This window comes from Rissa tridactyla, chromosome 12 (genome assembly GCF_028500815.1).
Source record: "Rissa tridactyla isolate bRisTri1 chromosome 12, bRisTri1.patW.cur.20221130, whole genome shotgun sequence".
Lineage (NCBI taxonomy): Eukaryota > Metazoa > Chordata > Aves > Charadriiformes > Laridae > Rissa > Rissa tridactyla.
This window is the reverse complement of record NC_071477.1, coordinates 14,420,757-14,436,057: the sequence shown is the minus strand read 5'-3', so window position 1 is coordinate 14,436,057 and position 15,301 is coordinate 14,420,757. Positions and strand designations below refer to the sequence as shown.

The 15,301-nt window shown below is 40.4% G+C and overlaps 1 protein-coding gene across 1 annotated transcript in view; it reads left to right on the top strand.

Annotated features, from left to right (window-relative positions):
* Positions 1-15,301, top strand: part of TRPC4AP (transient receptor potential cation channel subfamily C member 4 associated protein) — a 38,029-nt gene that overhangs the window by 3,825 nt on the left and 18,903 nt on the right. Inside the window, exons 2-7 of the mRNA XM_054218738.1 lie at positions 5,785-5,913; positions 6,174-6,290; positions 9,252-9,309; positions 10,443-10,498; positions 12,069-12,197; positions 13,336-13,537. Of these exons, the coding sequence (XP_054074713.1) occupies positions 5,785-5,913; positions 6,174-6,290; positions 9,252-9,309; positions 10,443-10,498; positions 12,069-12,197; positions 13,336-13,537 (691 nt within the window). The remainder of the gene's footprint in view (positions 1-5,784; positions 5,914-6,173; positions 6,291-9,251; positions 9,310-10,442; positions 10,499-12,068; positions 12,198-13,335; positions 13,538-15,301) is intronic.

The window sequence follows — 15,301 nt, the reverse complement described above, 5'->3', positions numbered from 1 at the left end:
TGCATCCCTTAGCAGAACAGTCCCTGTCCACTCTGGAAAAAAAACTCTCTGTGGAAGGAAAACATTTTCTGCCTCCGACATCCTGGTTTCCAGCTCCTACCATTACAGGTTATTGGTAGTCTGTAGTAGTTTCCCAACTCTGAGGAAAATATTTTGGTTTCTAATCAGTTTTGTTTCCTCCTCACGACAACACCAACAAAAAAACCCATTCACGTGAATATAATCCACTTTAGTAGCTCTAATTGTATGGGTCTTAGCAGGCTTAGAGCTCTTCAGCAGAAGACAGCTAGTGAGTGTTGGAAAGCCTGCACACACTTTTTATATAACCAGGACCAGAGCTCGGTCATACCCTAGAAATGCTCAGAAGTGTTGGACTGCAGTAGTCTTTATTTTGTGTGACTGAAGATGAGTAGGAATAAAACTGTGGTAGATGTAAATATTCCTTGCCCCTTTGCTTTTTCCTAGATATCTCTACAGATTTTGCTTTCTTTCAAAATGAATTAAAGAAGAAACTTCCAAGGAGAATGTGATCACTGAGTAGTTAATACAATTTTACATATTAGTTGATATTATATATTTTTTTCTGAGAGTAAGATCATCAAAACAAACATTAGTAACTATTACCACGATCTGGTAGATTCTGTAGTGTTTTTGAAGAGCTGCTGGTGTTAAAGATCTGTGTTGGAATTGCTCTGCTCTCAGAAGCACCGTGGGGTTTTGAGATTCGCGAGAGCTGTTCTTTGTCGTGGTAGACTTGCTCTTCTTCCAGTGAGGGGAGTAGGGCAGTGGTTTGGGAGTTGTGGGGATGGTTAGACCTGGCTAGAAGCTATGGCAGGTTTTATCCTAGGACACCGTGTCCTTGGGTTCATGCCTGGCTTTTGGGTTGGCAGGAGAAAGGATGACGAGCTCCATCCAGGGTTGTGGAGGGTGGAGAAACAGTAGTTACGGGAAACTTGATCTGCACTTCGAAGAATCTAGGAGCTGGAGAGAGGCTGGAAATACGTGGACTTCTCCCAGCTTAACATCATCAGCAGAGTTTCTTTTTAGGAATAAAAGTTTGGGGGCTTTGATGTGTTCTTGACCAGAGCTACGTGCGAAAGACCCAGCTGGTGCCTGGCTGCGTTGTTTACTGCCCCGCAGCTGCAGGGTAGCAGTGCACAGCTTCTCCCTTGGAATGCTTTCCACAACCGCTTTATAGGCCACAAGATGTGTTTCTGTTTCTATGCCGTTGTGTTAAAATGAAAACTTGGGGGTTGGGGAACGGGTCGTTTACCTTCATTGTAGGCTTTTTTGTGAAAAGCTGTGTGAGGAAAGAGGCAGCTTGGCCAGACCGATGCATGTTCGTTAGCGACTGAAAAGGAAAATGTAATGAGGAGCTGGGATGACGGGGCACTCCCCAAAATACTGAACGATTGTTCTCCTGGCAGTCTATCAGAGATGACTTCCTAAGTTATTACTATTCAGAAAAATTAAATATTTAATTGCACAAATATTAGTTTCCTGTTTTTTAAAGGTTGGCCTAAAAGGTTTGAAGGAAAGGATATGGAAAGGCTTTGATTTTATTAAAAATATGTAGAGACGATATGCTTGCATGTGTTTCTTGAGATCCATAATCTTGTGTGTCTTTTTTCTCTTAAGCTTTCAGAACATTTGAATATGTACTTCAGAAGTGGTCATGGAAAATACTGGGAATGGCAATTCTGCTTTTTTTTTTTTTTTAAAGGACTTCCAATCTTAGCTTAATGCATGATTGCAACAAAAAATTGGATTAAGGAAAAATTACAAGTGATGTGTCATAGCTGTAAAATCTGTCACAGCATGAATTCTTTAGTGCTGGAATGGATGCTTGGACACTATTTTTGCTTTTTGAAAGATCACAGAAAACACTTTTAAAACATCCTCCTCTGTTGAGCAAGGTGGTGAGATGTTTGAAAGGTAAAATGCGAAATAAAGGCACAATTGTACTAGGGAAAGCGTTACCTTTACTCTGAAGAGCAAAGGGGAGGGTTAACTCATGGTATTTCTGCTACTGTCATGTGCGTCAGCAGCTATGGAGAGACATGGAGATGTGTCACTGACCACAGCTTAGAAAAGTGGTGGAGACGAGGTTGGGGAAATAAGAGGTTTACTTCATAGGGCAATGAGAATTGTCACAGTGCAGGAACACAAATGGAAAGGAAACTCCTCACTGGAAGGCAAAGGGATTTTGAAACAATCATAACTACAAGAAATCTCAGGCCAGTAACAAATGGTGCTGATAGGAGAGACTTAACTGAAAAATAAAAAGACTGAAAATTGTTCTGTTTTACCTCAAACCAGGACAAGTGGGTAGGAATATCAGTAGCAAATAACTATAGCAAAGTGGAGGGGTACAACAGAAAGGGGAACTAAACTGATCAAGGGATGGATTTAGGTAAAAATGAACACATAACAATATAACTTGATGAAGATTTTAGGTATTATTCACAATTGTTTATGGATGCTGGGCTGTTTTAAAAGGATTTATAGCACAGGACGATTAGAAAGAAATTTAAAAGAAATATTTAGATTCCTGTGTAGTGTCTTTGTTCAGACCTTTGTATACTTTCAAGAAAAACTATGCACAAAGTTATTTATACTCTGTGGTAGGAAGGAATTCCTATGGTAGTTACCAGTCTTTGGAGTAATCTCCTGGGAAATCCTGGACTCCGGTCCTTTGGGAGGCTTTAAAGAGAAAACCCCTCGCTCTGCTCTGCCGGGCAGTCCTGGATGGGCTTGACGGCACATTTTTAACTCTTTATTTTAGTCCTCTCTGAAGTCTTTTATCGTGTCGTGTTCTAATACCAGCGAGGTGTGACAGTTCATAACCCCTGCAACCATGGTTTAGGTAGCCCCGTTCTTTTCATTGATGCCATTTCCAGCTGGGCTTCTGCAGCCTCCCCTTCTTGCTAGGTAATATCGAACTACTCAAGCTTTGTACGCAACATTTCAGAGATTTTATCCAGAGCTATTCAGTGAACGAAGAAAATTTCTGAGAAATCAGTGTTGGATTTGGTTTATCCTGCTTGGATGAGATCAAAAAAAATGCTGGAGAGGGAAAGGGGCCCCAAAAGACCCAGTGCTAATTTTGGTGATTATTCAGTAATATCTGCCCAAAAAGAGCAATAAGTAAACTGACTTTGCTTACAAATGAAAACTGTTGACTAGCAGCTATTACAGAAATCATGAGATCCAGTTTTTAACCAAAATGGTTGTAAAGAAAGACCGCTCCATACAATCTAATTGAATTTTAATCCCTCCACAGAATCCAAAATCTTTGCGTTGGCAAATGCTGCCCCGCCACAATGGAAATATTCAGAGCCAGGGAAGCCTTATAAATACAGAATAGGGACCACAAGCTAGAGCTTGCACTGAAACCAAAGACATGTCTTAAATCAAGAGAAGGAAAATCTTTTTCTTTCTTTTTTTTTTTTTTTGGAAAGCAGTTAAAAGAAGATGAGAGCAAGGAAACATTTGCTTCATTCTTTCAGAATTTCAGTTCTGAAAGTTTTCTGCAGATCAGCACAAATGACTGCCTCTCAGTCCGGGACCGGGAGGGGAAGACCTACTGGTACAGAAATGAGAATGGAGATGGATCCTGCCCCAAACCAAGAAGCATATGTGCGATTAACAAATGCGGTATTGGGGACAAGGTTTTAACATTGATTATTTTGGCCTTTTCTGAGAGCATTTGGATGCGGAATTCTGCACTGTGCTACTGGAACCTCGGATCACAACCCATGCACGTCATCATTGCCTGCGCTATCTTCCTCATCAGCTGGAGCCGGAGAATGATTCTTTCCCTGGCACTTTGCTGCCTGTTTGTTCTTTGCACTTTACCCAGCAATTAAGCGGGTTCCTCCCACTGCTTGTGGGGTTGTGTACTCCTCCCACACCTGAGATGGGGTAGTGGCAGAGCTCCTCTCGCTCTCTGTATTCTGGGTATTACAGGGAGAAATGGAAATTTGTGACTTCAAACGAGCTGACCCATTATTCGCAGTCCAAACGATGAGAAACTATTTTGACTTCATGGTTTTGTCCTGCCGTTTCTTGTGTGAATGGCCTCCTCGGAAGGAGCTCTGCGTCATTCTCCAGCAGTGCTGGTTGATTACTCTTATTCAGAAAGCAGATGCTGCTTCAATCGCCCCTTCTATCAAGAAAACCTGATATTTCCAAGAGCCTTGAAATTCTCAGTTATGTACAAATTTTGATATTTCATCCAGGAAAGAATGCTAAGTATCTGGAAAGCTTAGAAGAAGGGCATAGCAGCTAACATTGCCAGTCTGAATTTTCGTGTGCTTGCATCACTTCTCTGGTCTTTCTGTATGCTGTCTAACAAGTGGAGAAAAGGGTTAAATTCTCAGTCCGAAATTGGAGTATATTTGCATATAATTGTCTAATCAGGAATTGAATGGCCCTTTGGAATTGTACACTGAAGTATATCCGAGAAGGATGTCTTGGCTGACACAATAAGCAGTAAGATTTCCTGGCTGTTAACTATTAACATTGCACGTTTGAGCAGGCTGGAGGGAAACAATGCAATTTAACCACAGAAAGGTCTGGGGAGTGACTTACACAGAATGAGAGCAGCTTGGAGGTTTAGACCTAGGAGTAAGAGAAAATCCACAAATGTTGCATTCAGATGCAGTCTTGCTGGCCTGAGGATTGTGTTGGTTTTATTATTTTTATTTTATTTTATTTGGAGGGCATATAAAAATACTGTAAAACCAGGCAGAAATCCTGCTGGCTATAATTATTGTTGTCTGTCTTACCTTTCTGTACAAGGGTAGGTCCCTATTTCAGGGTTGGTCTAGGTACCTCTGAAGTATTGTTAAGGAAGGGGGTTGGATTTTGGTCTGCATTAGCTGGATCGTGAACTTTAATGAAGAGCTCCTCATTTACAGTATCTGCTGGCGGTAACCTGGAAGCATTAAGGCTTCAGAACAACTTTTGTGGATTCTACGCAGAGTATTGTTGTGTGCTCCTTCATATTTTTTTTTTTTCAGGAGTAAAATATAGTGGTGAATATTGAGATTTTTTTATACATATATTTTGGAGAGAAGAGGAAAATTGGAAAAAGTGCATGAATGTGATAGCAAATGCTTTTTTGTGGTTGCAGCCTGCGTCCCAGAGGATAATACCGGTGTTTTCCAACTCATTTAGTTGTCGGTCTCCGTTTATAACCAGCCCAAGACTACAGAGGAAATTTTTCCCTGTATGTTTGATGCGTTCTTCTGGAGCCTGCTTGTAAATCTTAGTGGTTTGGGTCATTGCTATGAGCAATAATGGCTTCAGGGACTTGGCTGAGGAAATTCTCATTACTAGCTGAATGTCATGAGCCGTGAAGCCTTTCCAGCTTCAGTATTCTCTCTACCTTAGACCGGTGTAATTTTTGGTAGTGTCAAGGGCACCCATTTCCTCCTTCAGTGACCTGTCAACTGGAGTTCTACTAACAGAATTATTTAGAGACGTATGTGTTCCCATTTCGAAATACATGACCAGTATAAAAATATGAAATGAGATTAAGTACTCGAAATGCTGACATCTGCTTTAACCCCTGTCCTGTTTAACATACTTCAACCGTCAGTAAAATTCAGCAGCTACCAGATAAATTGCTGCATAGAAAGAGGTACTGGATTTTGTAATGGTACTGTCTACAATAAACTACTTTTCTGTGATATTCTGATATTTTGGGAAGGTGATAAGGTGGTTTTCCTGGTTGTGAAGCATCAGACGCATAGGAATAATATTCTTCCTTTGTTGCAGATCACAGAGGCCTTGTTAAAGGAAAGAGATAAACAAGCAAAATGGAATGGGATTCCCTTACTGTTGCAAAAGCTATATGAACATAGCCACCCAAACAGCGATTTCTCCCAGTGCCAAAGCATCTTAAAGGTACTGTCTGCACCGTCCTTCCTGGAAGCTAGGCCTTATTTTGTTGTGGCTTTCTTGTAAAGTCTACTGCAATCATATTCTAACTAATTTTTGAAACTGTTTGCATGATAGTATCTGTGAATTGGCTGGTAGATAAGAGCTGGGAATTCATGTAGTTGATTAGTCAGTAGATCACACAGATAGCCGGAGACAATTGTGTTTATACTGTTGAACAGTTTTCTTTTTGAACCGTCTTTTTTTTTTTTTATTATTGTATGCAGGAAATTTCTCCACTTCTTTCAATGGAAGCCGTGGTATTTGTTACGGAAGATAGAAAAGCTGCTCAAGAGTCCACTTTCCCAAATACATACACATTTGACTTATTTGGAGGAGTCGATGTAAGTGTGTTTTTTCAACAATGTCAAAAGATTTCTGCATGGTAGTCATACCACTGAGAAATCTGTAAGTGAGGTCTTGAGGCCTTTGATGCTTCAGAATCTACAGAATGACTTTACCAATTTGATGTTAAGCGTTAGAATTGTGCCCGTTAATCAAAATTTGAAAAGGGTGTATTTTGCAAGGTATGAATCATCAAAAGTGAGGTGCTTTTTCTTGTATGATACAGAAGACCTGGCTGTTTCTTCAGGTTGTCTGTCTTTAACTTAAAGGTGAGACCTCTAGGTTCTCAATTAAAAGAGTTTCAAATGATTTCTAGTTGTGAGATGAAATACTACAGTTGGTACTGGAGCACTGCGAATTTCACTGACCACTAAAGGGTGTGTGGCAGTTTTTAAGCACACTAGGACACTCTTTTAGCCAGGTTGTCTCTGTTTATTGCTGGCATCCAGTGCGGACTACTTCATCTCTGGAAAAGTTTTTTAAACAGAACTGTGAGGTTTCTGTAGACATTCTGTCAATTTATCTTTTTGTTTATTTGTTTTAATTCTACATTACACAAATACCCAAGTTTGCTCAGTTTTATGATGACACACTCTGGGATCTTAGCTTCATTAGAAATGTATGATTTGTGTTTTCCAGTGAATTAATTGATACTTTCTCCCTATTTTTTTTTTTATTTGGTCTAACTAAACAGTGTCTTTGCTGCTTCTCTCTTGTTACACTTAGCATGCCTTGATTTAAGTAAAACTTATGTTTAGGTTACGTTGTTTTGAAATTAGCACTGGTTTAGTTGCTGGTATCCTGTTAACTGAGCACAAAAGTCTTCAGCTACCCAAGCAATTTAGAACGTTGGATGAAAATGTTCTAAATTTCCCTTGGTTTTAAAGGGAAATAGTGATACTTCCTGTAGAAGTGCTTTTAACGTAAGAATGCACAGAAAATGACTTTATATTTCATCTTTAAGTAAGTGTGTGTTGGGGTTTCTTTGGTTGCTTCGTTGGGGTTTGTTGGTTGGGTTTTTTTTTTTCTTGAGCTGGAGGTGGTAAATACCAGACACACTGTAATTACCTGGTACTATGGCCAGAGATTTGGGTGATACAAGTGGGTTTAATCTGGTTAAAGGCAGTGGTAGAAGCCAGTGCAATGAAAATCCTACTCTAGGACTTGAAAGGGAAGTAGTCTAATCTGCTGGTTCCGTGTGTGCCACGTGCTGATTCTGTATTGCAGTATTTTGAACTGGGAAGCATGAGTAACTTTGAAGGATGCTAAATTTGCAGTATACTCTGTATGGTATAACGTGTGGTAGTATATTCCTTAAAATATTTTTGGATTCTGACATCCTTTACATCGAGGAAGAACAAAAGCACATCTGTGTCTCCACCCTTTATATGAATACATGTAAAATACTACGTGAGAGTACAAACGCGTGAACTGATACACGAGTCTCATGGCCTTCAGAACTGAATGCAACCCCCTTCCAAGAAATAAGTTCTCATAACTCCCTTTCTGCTCCTTCTGCCTCTGGTGAGGCACCCTCTTGCCTATTCTCTTCCTGCCATTGGACTCTTGTGCTTCTTGCTGCAAACTATTGCAGTTTCAGTAGGATGGTTGAAGAAAGCCTTCTCCAAGGAGTGTCTCACACCACTGCAGTCCAGTCCCTGGAGTGTATGTGAGGAGCATACCTGTTCTGCAAGAATAAGGTGATAAATACATGGTGGGTTGTAGTATTGACCAGGAAAAAAATAAATACTAGCTGAAAAGATCCGCTCCGCAAGGCAGGAGCGAGCATGACTGCAGCCACCCTTAAAAGATAGACTTGTTGTGCGGGTGACCTCCATCCCAAGTGCATGGGGATATCTTTGGATGCTTATCTCGGGTACTGAGCCTTGAGGTGGGCATTCTTCTCCTAAAACGTAAGCCGTTAATATGAGCACTGCGTTACTACTGCAGTCGTTTTTCTCTACCCTAGAATAGTAGCTCTGGCAGCTATTACAAATCTTGCTGGAAAATGGATATTCCTCTTTAAAATTGCCTATTTATTTATTTATCGGTGCTTAAAATGTGGGCAGTGCCTCTGGTGCTGTCAGATGTTTTCCTCTGTGTCTGGGTAGGTAGTTCGTTAAAAGAACAGTACAGTTAAGTTGGGACAAATAGAGCAAGTTGTAAAATCTAAGTATATTGTCAGTTGGCATAATTTGACTGGGTGATCCCTACATTGCTGTTAACAATTTTAAACTGGATTTTAAAACTAGGGGCTTTTTGCAGTACTTCTTGCAGAAGTCATCAGTTCCTCTAATTTTTAAATAAGCTGGTTGTTTTTTTTTTTTTCTTAATGCTTTAAAATAAACCAGTGGTATAGGAGAACAACTAACTAAAGATCAGTTCTACATCTATCAGAACCATAGTCCTAGTCTTGGAAAGCTGACTGTTAACATGAAACAACATTTCACGTATCTGTAAATGTATATGTAAGTATACATATAAGGTGCATATACACAGTCAGTGGCTTGCTCTTTATTGGCGAGATTAAAATCTGGAGCGACTTAAGTTCTGTTATGTCTGGACCTGAAATGTATTTTGAAGCCCAGCAAGATTTAGGGGAGAGTCTTTGCAAAATTTGCATCTTTGTTATTGCTAAAGATTCATTATTTTGGGAGGTGTGTGATAGCTCTCCTTGATGTTACCTGGATGCACGTGAAATTACATTCTTTGCAGACTCAAATTCTTTAAAACTTGCCAGTGGGATATTGTTTAATACAACTGTTATTATTTCTTCAGGGTAAATACAACTATTTTTTGTCAATGTAGTTTTGATACCAATAGGCTTTTGATTGTAGAGCTTCCATTATTCACCTCTGTGACTTCAGCAGAGACAGGACTAAGTTTGGATTTGTCACTGACAAATTAATTGGTTATTTGTATCCCAATGATTGTTCCCTTAATTCTTTATCTTGTTACAGCTTTTAGTAGAAATTCTCATGAGACCAACTCTTATTACACAGAAAAAGAAACAGAAAAGTAAGTAAATAGGTGTTTAATCTTTTTTCATTCTTGCCTTGAGTTCTTATTCAGACAGAAATTATTCTATTTTTCTGTTACTCTCTTTCCATACCAGCAGTTTCCTGTTTCTTAACGAATCATTGGTTTCTTTGTTCTCTATGGTACTGAGCCATGATGGGATTTAGGAAAGTCACCTGTTGCAAAGCACAGCTCAGGAGTGTTCATGCGCTCAGCCGAACATACTTCTCTCAATGCCGTAAATCTGCAATCACTGGAAACTTCTGTTGTTACTGTGGCTAGAGCTACAGTTCCCAATTATTAATAATAAGCCACAAAACATAGTTTATGTAATAGGAGTTAGAGAGATTGTGAGATAATGAAAAGTATGCTGTTTTCCTGACCTAGTCACAGTGACTACTCATTTCCAAGTTGCTACAAGGAGAATTTGCCAGTGGGGCACAGTAGCTTCAGCCCAACTTTCCTGCTGCAGCAGCTTTAGTTTGGTGTTTTCATTTCTCCTGCCTGGGATTGTGCTGGTTCCCTGAACCCTTCTGAGGAACAGAAATGTCATGGTCGTGCCCATCAGCCAGGGAACTTCAAAGGTGAAGTAACTTGAACTTGAGCTAGAGGCAGCTGTTGTATGTCTGTACTGAAAACATATTTTAAATATTAAAATGCTGGAGTAAATCAGATGGAAGGCTTTACTATCAATTCGTGATGCTGCCTGGAGCACTGCATGAACTGTCCTTTTTTTTCCCCCCGTGCTTAATAATTGGAACTATCATGTGTCTTCAGCAGTTTCTCACTTGGACAAATTTTGAACTGATCTATGATATTTTTCCTAAAATGCTGTTTACACCCCTGTCGTTTTCTTTTGCTTGTGACTAAGAAGTGCACTAGACCACAGGTATGTCTCTGTCTGTGGTCCCAGGCTGTGCTGACAGTAGTTTTGGAAGAAATCACGTGAGCGGGTCAGGTACAGAGTGTTTCTCTTCCTCTGGTTTCTATCCTCCAAGGCATTTGCACATATGATCAGAGCTAGCAGCTAGCCTGAAATTCTCTCCCATTTTATATCTATTTGTGTCACGACTGTGGAAGTTAGTGTTCCTTGGCAGTGTATAGCTAGTGAACATCTGTTTTCTCCTTTGCAGTAAGTGATGACCTCATCAAGGACTGTTTAAGCATACTGTACAACACCTGCATATGTGTAAGTACAGCTGCTATGGAAGAGTGTTCTGTTGGTCATGTTTTACATGTGCCACTTGATAAGACAACATACAGACTCTTTTAAGCATATTTTAAACTTACTCTGAAACTTTTCATTGAAATTCCTTTGCTTAAGTATCTGACCGCCCTATATTTTTATGTGTTACTCAAACAATTTCTGTTTTCTTAGCCACATTGTCAAGTTTCAGTCCCCTTGTTTGCATCTTTCTGTATCTGTTTCCATAGGAAAGCCATGTCAACCTTTGTTGTAGTCAATATTTGAAACTGGAAGTGGATGCCTGCTAACCCGAGCTATAGCTAGTCTTGTTCAGTCATGGTGCTGGCGAAGTGCTTTAAGTTTGATCCTCCCACTCCTTCATGTGCTGAGTATTAGTTCAGTTCGGTTGATGGCAGAGCAGCGCTAAGGAAAACGCTGGGTTAAAGGCCTATTGAAATACCTCGCAATTAAAATTCTGATGCTAAAAGCGCATGCCTCAGATTATGCATGCAGGAAACGTCCTCAACGTTGTTTACTTAATCACACGTTTTATTATGTCATAACCTAGGGAGCACTGTTAAACAAAAAATTAAAAAAAGCAGTTCATGGCTTGGAGCTTTTCCAAAGACATCAAGCTAATCCTGAGAGTTTGAGCCTTAATAGATCACGTTCTCACCGCTAAGTATCTGTGTGCACATGGGAGGGGGAAGAGAAGGAACATTTTTTTCTTGACATACCTAATTTTTTGTTTTAGCTATAGGTAATGCAACTTGCACAAACTGTGAATAGCATAATGTGCTAAGAAACAAGCTTGCAATTTATAGACAGCTGCCGTTTTAATTCATTTCAGTATTACTGCTCTTTCTTGAATGACAAGTCTTCAGGATCACAGAAATGTGTGTGCAATATTAATTGTTCCTGTGCTAGTACGTAGATATTCAGGAATTATCTGAGCTAGTCTAGTTCTGTGAGCACTGGTAGTATGTCAGTGCTATATAATAGACAGCTTTGCAAGTGGTAAGGATGTCATTTTAAGTTACGTTTAATTCCGGAAAAGACTGGCTGTGCTCTCAGCAGAGATCAGAGCATGAAAGCTGCCATTAATGAACCCGTTGATGAACCCGAGTTCATGCGTTAGTTCATTAAGGCAAATGCTTGATTCTGGTTGCTCATACTCGGCTGAGCTGAGAGCATTGCTGACAGTTCAGGAGGAATCTGGGGAGTACATTTACATACTGTAAAATTGAGCTGGTTACAGTTTGTATGGGAAAGCAGAGAGAAGCCTCTAACGTATTTCCAGGCACGCAGTGTTTACTTTTGATGCAGGCAAGTAAACAGCAGCGTGGAGATGAAACCTCTCATCCTGGAGCCTGTAGTTCTTGCAAGCGTCATGTTAACTTCAAACAGGGACTGGAGCTAGTTTTGGTCACCATAAGCACAATGTTTCCTGGTTTCAGGAACAGCTGAGTCAGTAACACATTGTCGTAAAACTCTCCTGCGTGTGCCTGTGACACACAACTGCTCAAGGTGGGCTCTGACTCTGGGTCTGTGCATGCTTCTTGCTGCTTTCTAGACGGAAGGAGTCACAAGGCGATTGGCAGAAAGAAACGACTTTGTGTTGTTCCTGTTTACACTGATGACAAACAAAAAGACATTCCTACAAACGGCAACGCTCATTGAAGATATCCTGGGAGTTAAAAAGGTTAGTTGCTAGTTTCTTAATTTTATTTGTATGGCTTTTCAGGCCAGTAGGGAAAAGACAGCTGTTTCTTTGAAGAGGTGCCGAAGATAATCCTCTAAGCGAGGATTCTCACTTGTAGCTTATTTGAAACCTGATTGTTTACAGTGATGATTAACTTCAGTCGCATTTCATACAGAAGCCAAATTACGCGTGTGGTATCATAATGCTTTTGCCTAGCTGGCGGGGGATGATGGCGGCTGAGCGCCTAGCTGTCATTAAAGTACAACCAGTATTTCGAATAAAGAAAATGAGCCTAATATAAATTCATTTTTCATCCTTGCCTTCTGATTACATTTCAGATATTTTATTAGTCTTCCTGACATCTGGAGGGCTTCCCGTGCCCGTCTCTTACCTTGGGGTTTGTCACCTCTCTGAGGAGTTGTAGGCTGGGGGAACAGGACATTTAGGTCTTCAGCACAAACTAGGTTTTTGAACTTGCTTGCCAGCATCATTACAGCTTAGTGCCCTGCTGCGATGCGAATGAAATATTAGAGGCGTAACCCTGGGAAAACCCTGAATGAAATGTGTCTGTACATTTTGTGGAGACGATCAGGATTCTGCAACTTCTTACTGGGTTTTTTTAGAGTAAAGTTGAGGATGATGTACTTCCTGAGACAGGAAACGAGCTTAGTTTATCTGAACATAAATGTTTGGGGTTTTTTTGCTGAAAACTTTTCAACATGTTTTTAATATCTTTTGATGGAAAAGGACTGATGCCTAGATTTTTTTTTTCTTCAGTTCTTATCTGTGAGCTTCAAAGAGAATAGAGAGATAAGTGGAAAACCGAACTGAAGCTTTGTAATGCCTGTAATTTGTCTGTTAAATTTGGGTTGTTTGGTTTTGGGGGTTTTTAAGAAACGCCCCCAAAATTTGACTTAAATGCTTAGTCTTTAAAAGTTGTAAGAGTTGATAAACATAAGTGACACCAGTTGTAAGTCACAGTTTTTTCTCAGGCTCTTCACTTTTCACTGCCTGTTTGCTTCTCTTTTACGAACATTGAAATAACATTCAGATCTTGCCAGGGGAGAGCTGCAGCTGTGTCTGTGTTCCCTTCTTGAGTATCATCTGTGGCTGACTCAGCTGATGTTGTCTTCTCCAGGAAATGATACAACTGGATGATATTCCCAATCTCGCGAGCCTTGTGTCCAGTTTTGATCAGCAGCAGCTTGCAAACTTCTGCAGGATCCTTGCTGTCACGATTTCTGAACTTGACACGGGGAGCGATGACAAGCACACGCTTCTTGCCAAAAATGCCCAGCAGAAAAAAAACTTGGGTCCTTCTCGAGCTGAAATTAATCAAGGTAATTGTTAGTATGTGAACAAATGCAGAAGAATCTCGATAGCGTGTAAAGTTTCCGTATTCTTAATGTCACATCCCTAGTGTGTGTTTCTAGAGGATGCTGTAAGCATTCTGTCTTTTGTAAAGGATTTTTCTTTATTCGCTTTTCTCGAGCAGTTTCCTGGAAACAGTCTTTTCTGTTAATGAAACTTAACAGTTTCATGTGGTGTTGGTAATTAGATGCATCAATTTCTGTTATTTCAGCCCTCTCTGATGAACTGAGGGGCTTAAAATAATTGGGTTTGTTTTCTATCCCACAGTCGTTTCCATGGCCTTCCCTTTAGCAACTCTCAGAAATTCCATGTCCTCCTTAAAAATACGAATTCCTGAACTAAAACTGCATGCAGTGTGGTTGCTGTTGGAGCAGTTGCTTCTCTGATTTTATCTGCCATTGTCCTGAGCAGGATGTCTTTCTTTATCAACAAGGAAAGTGTGTTTAATATTTATCACGTTGACCATCCTTACCACACCAGCCTTGGAAGTCTGTGGGTCTGAGCTCAACTTTAACTTTGGGCACAGTGCAGGTTTCCTTGTTTTGCTGAGTGCTTCTCAGATGCAGAAGTCTTGTCTAGAAGGATGAGTATGAATTTAAGCGATTTAAATTGAAGTACCCTCAAATGTAGAATCTGCTGTTTTCAGCTCTTATTGTGCTGAGAAGCTTTTGGGCTTCTGAAACAGATGTTTCATAGGCCTATGCCAAACAATTTTGGGAAGTGCAAAAAGGGGATTTGGAGTTGGTTCTCCTATCTTCTAACGCTTTGTGTTAGCCATGAACAACAAAGCTCCATTTGTAACTGCTGTCACCTCTACAGCATCCAGTGAGAGATGGATAGCATAATCCAGCCCGCAGAAGCTGAGAAACCTTAAAGGGGGGTGTATTGTCTCCTGCCCTGTGATCACCAGAGCTTGCTGGTAAAGAGCAACGGACAAGGATGTGTATGTGCGGGTACAAAGTTTAATTTAATTTAGTTGAGCTGAATAAACTTGGATCCCGCGGAGCTCAACTTAGCTAAGCAAATGTTTAACTAATCATTTGTTGTTTGCACAATTAGAGACTATGTCTAAGACTGTAAAGCATATTCCGTTTCAAAAATTTTATCAGGGAGCTTATTCTTTCAGAGATGGTACCAAAGGGCAGAATCTCGCAACTCTTTTGCATAGTGTTCATGGCCAAATTCTTTGTCCTTTTCTACTAACGTCTGCAAGTGTGTAGCGAAGCAAAGACTTAGCCATGTATCTATAATAAACAGCTCCCGTAATTAAGTTATTCTGTGAAAACTTTAGGACAAAATCCTGCTCCTAGCACCTCTCCAAGCCCCCCGAACATTTTGCAAACCAGTGACTTCTCTCCTTGAACTGCTGTTTCGAAGGGTGGAGTTCTACAACAATTAAAACCTTTTAACTTGGGGCTGCTGTCATGTGTTCCCCATTTGTTTTGCTCTGTGATGAACTAATTCAGGAAACTAGTACTTAAAAAGCTAACAGCTTTCCACCCAGCTACTGAAGTGAGCTGGTTCAGTTTGCTATGAGACTGAAACACCATGGGAGGTAAAACTAAGGAGGTGGCATCGCAGAGAGGAAGAGGGAGGTGGAGCTGCACCTTCCAAGGCCTGCTGCTTTGTTTCTGCCAGCTTAATTTTGAGCCAGATCAGTTCCTTGATATTGACTCACTGTGGACTGGAAACCAGCAGTGCCAGCAACAGGGAATTGACCGGAAACAAGCAGT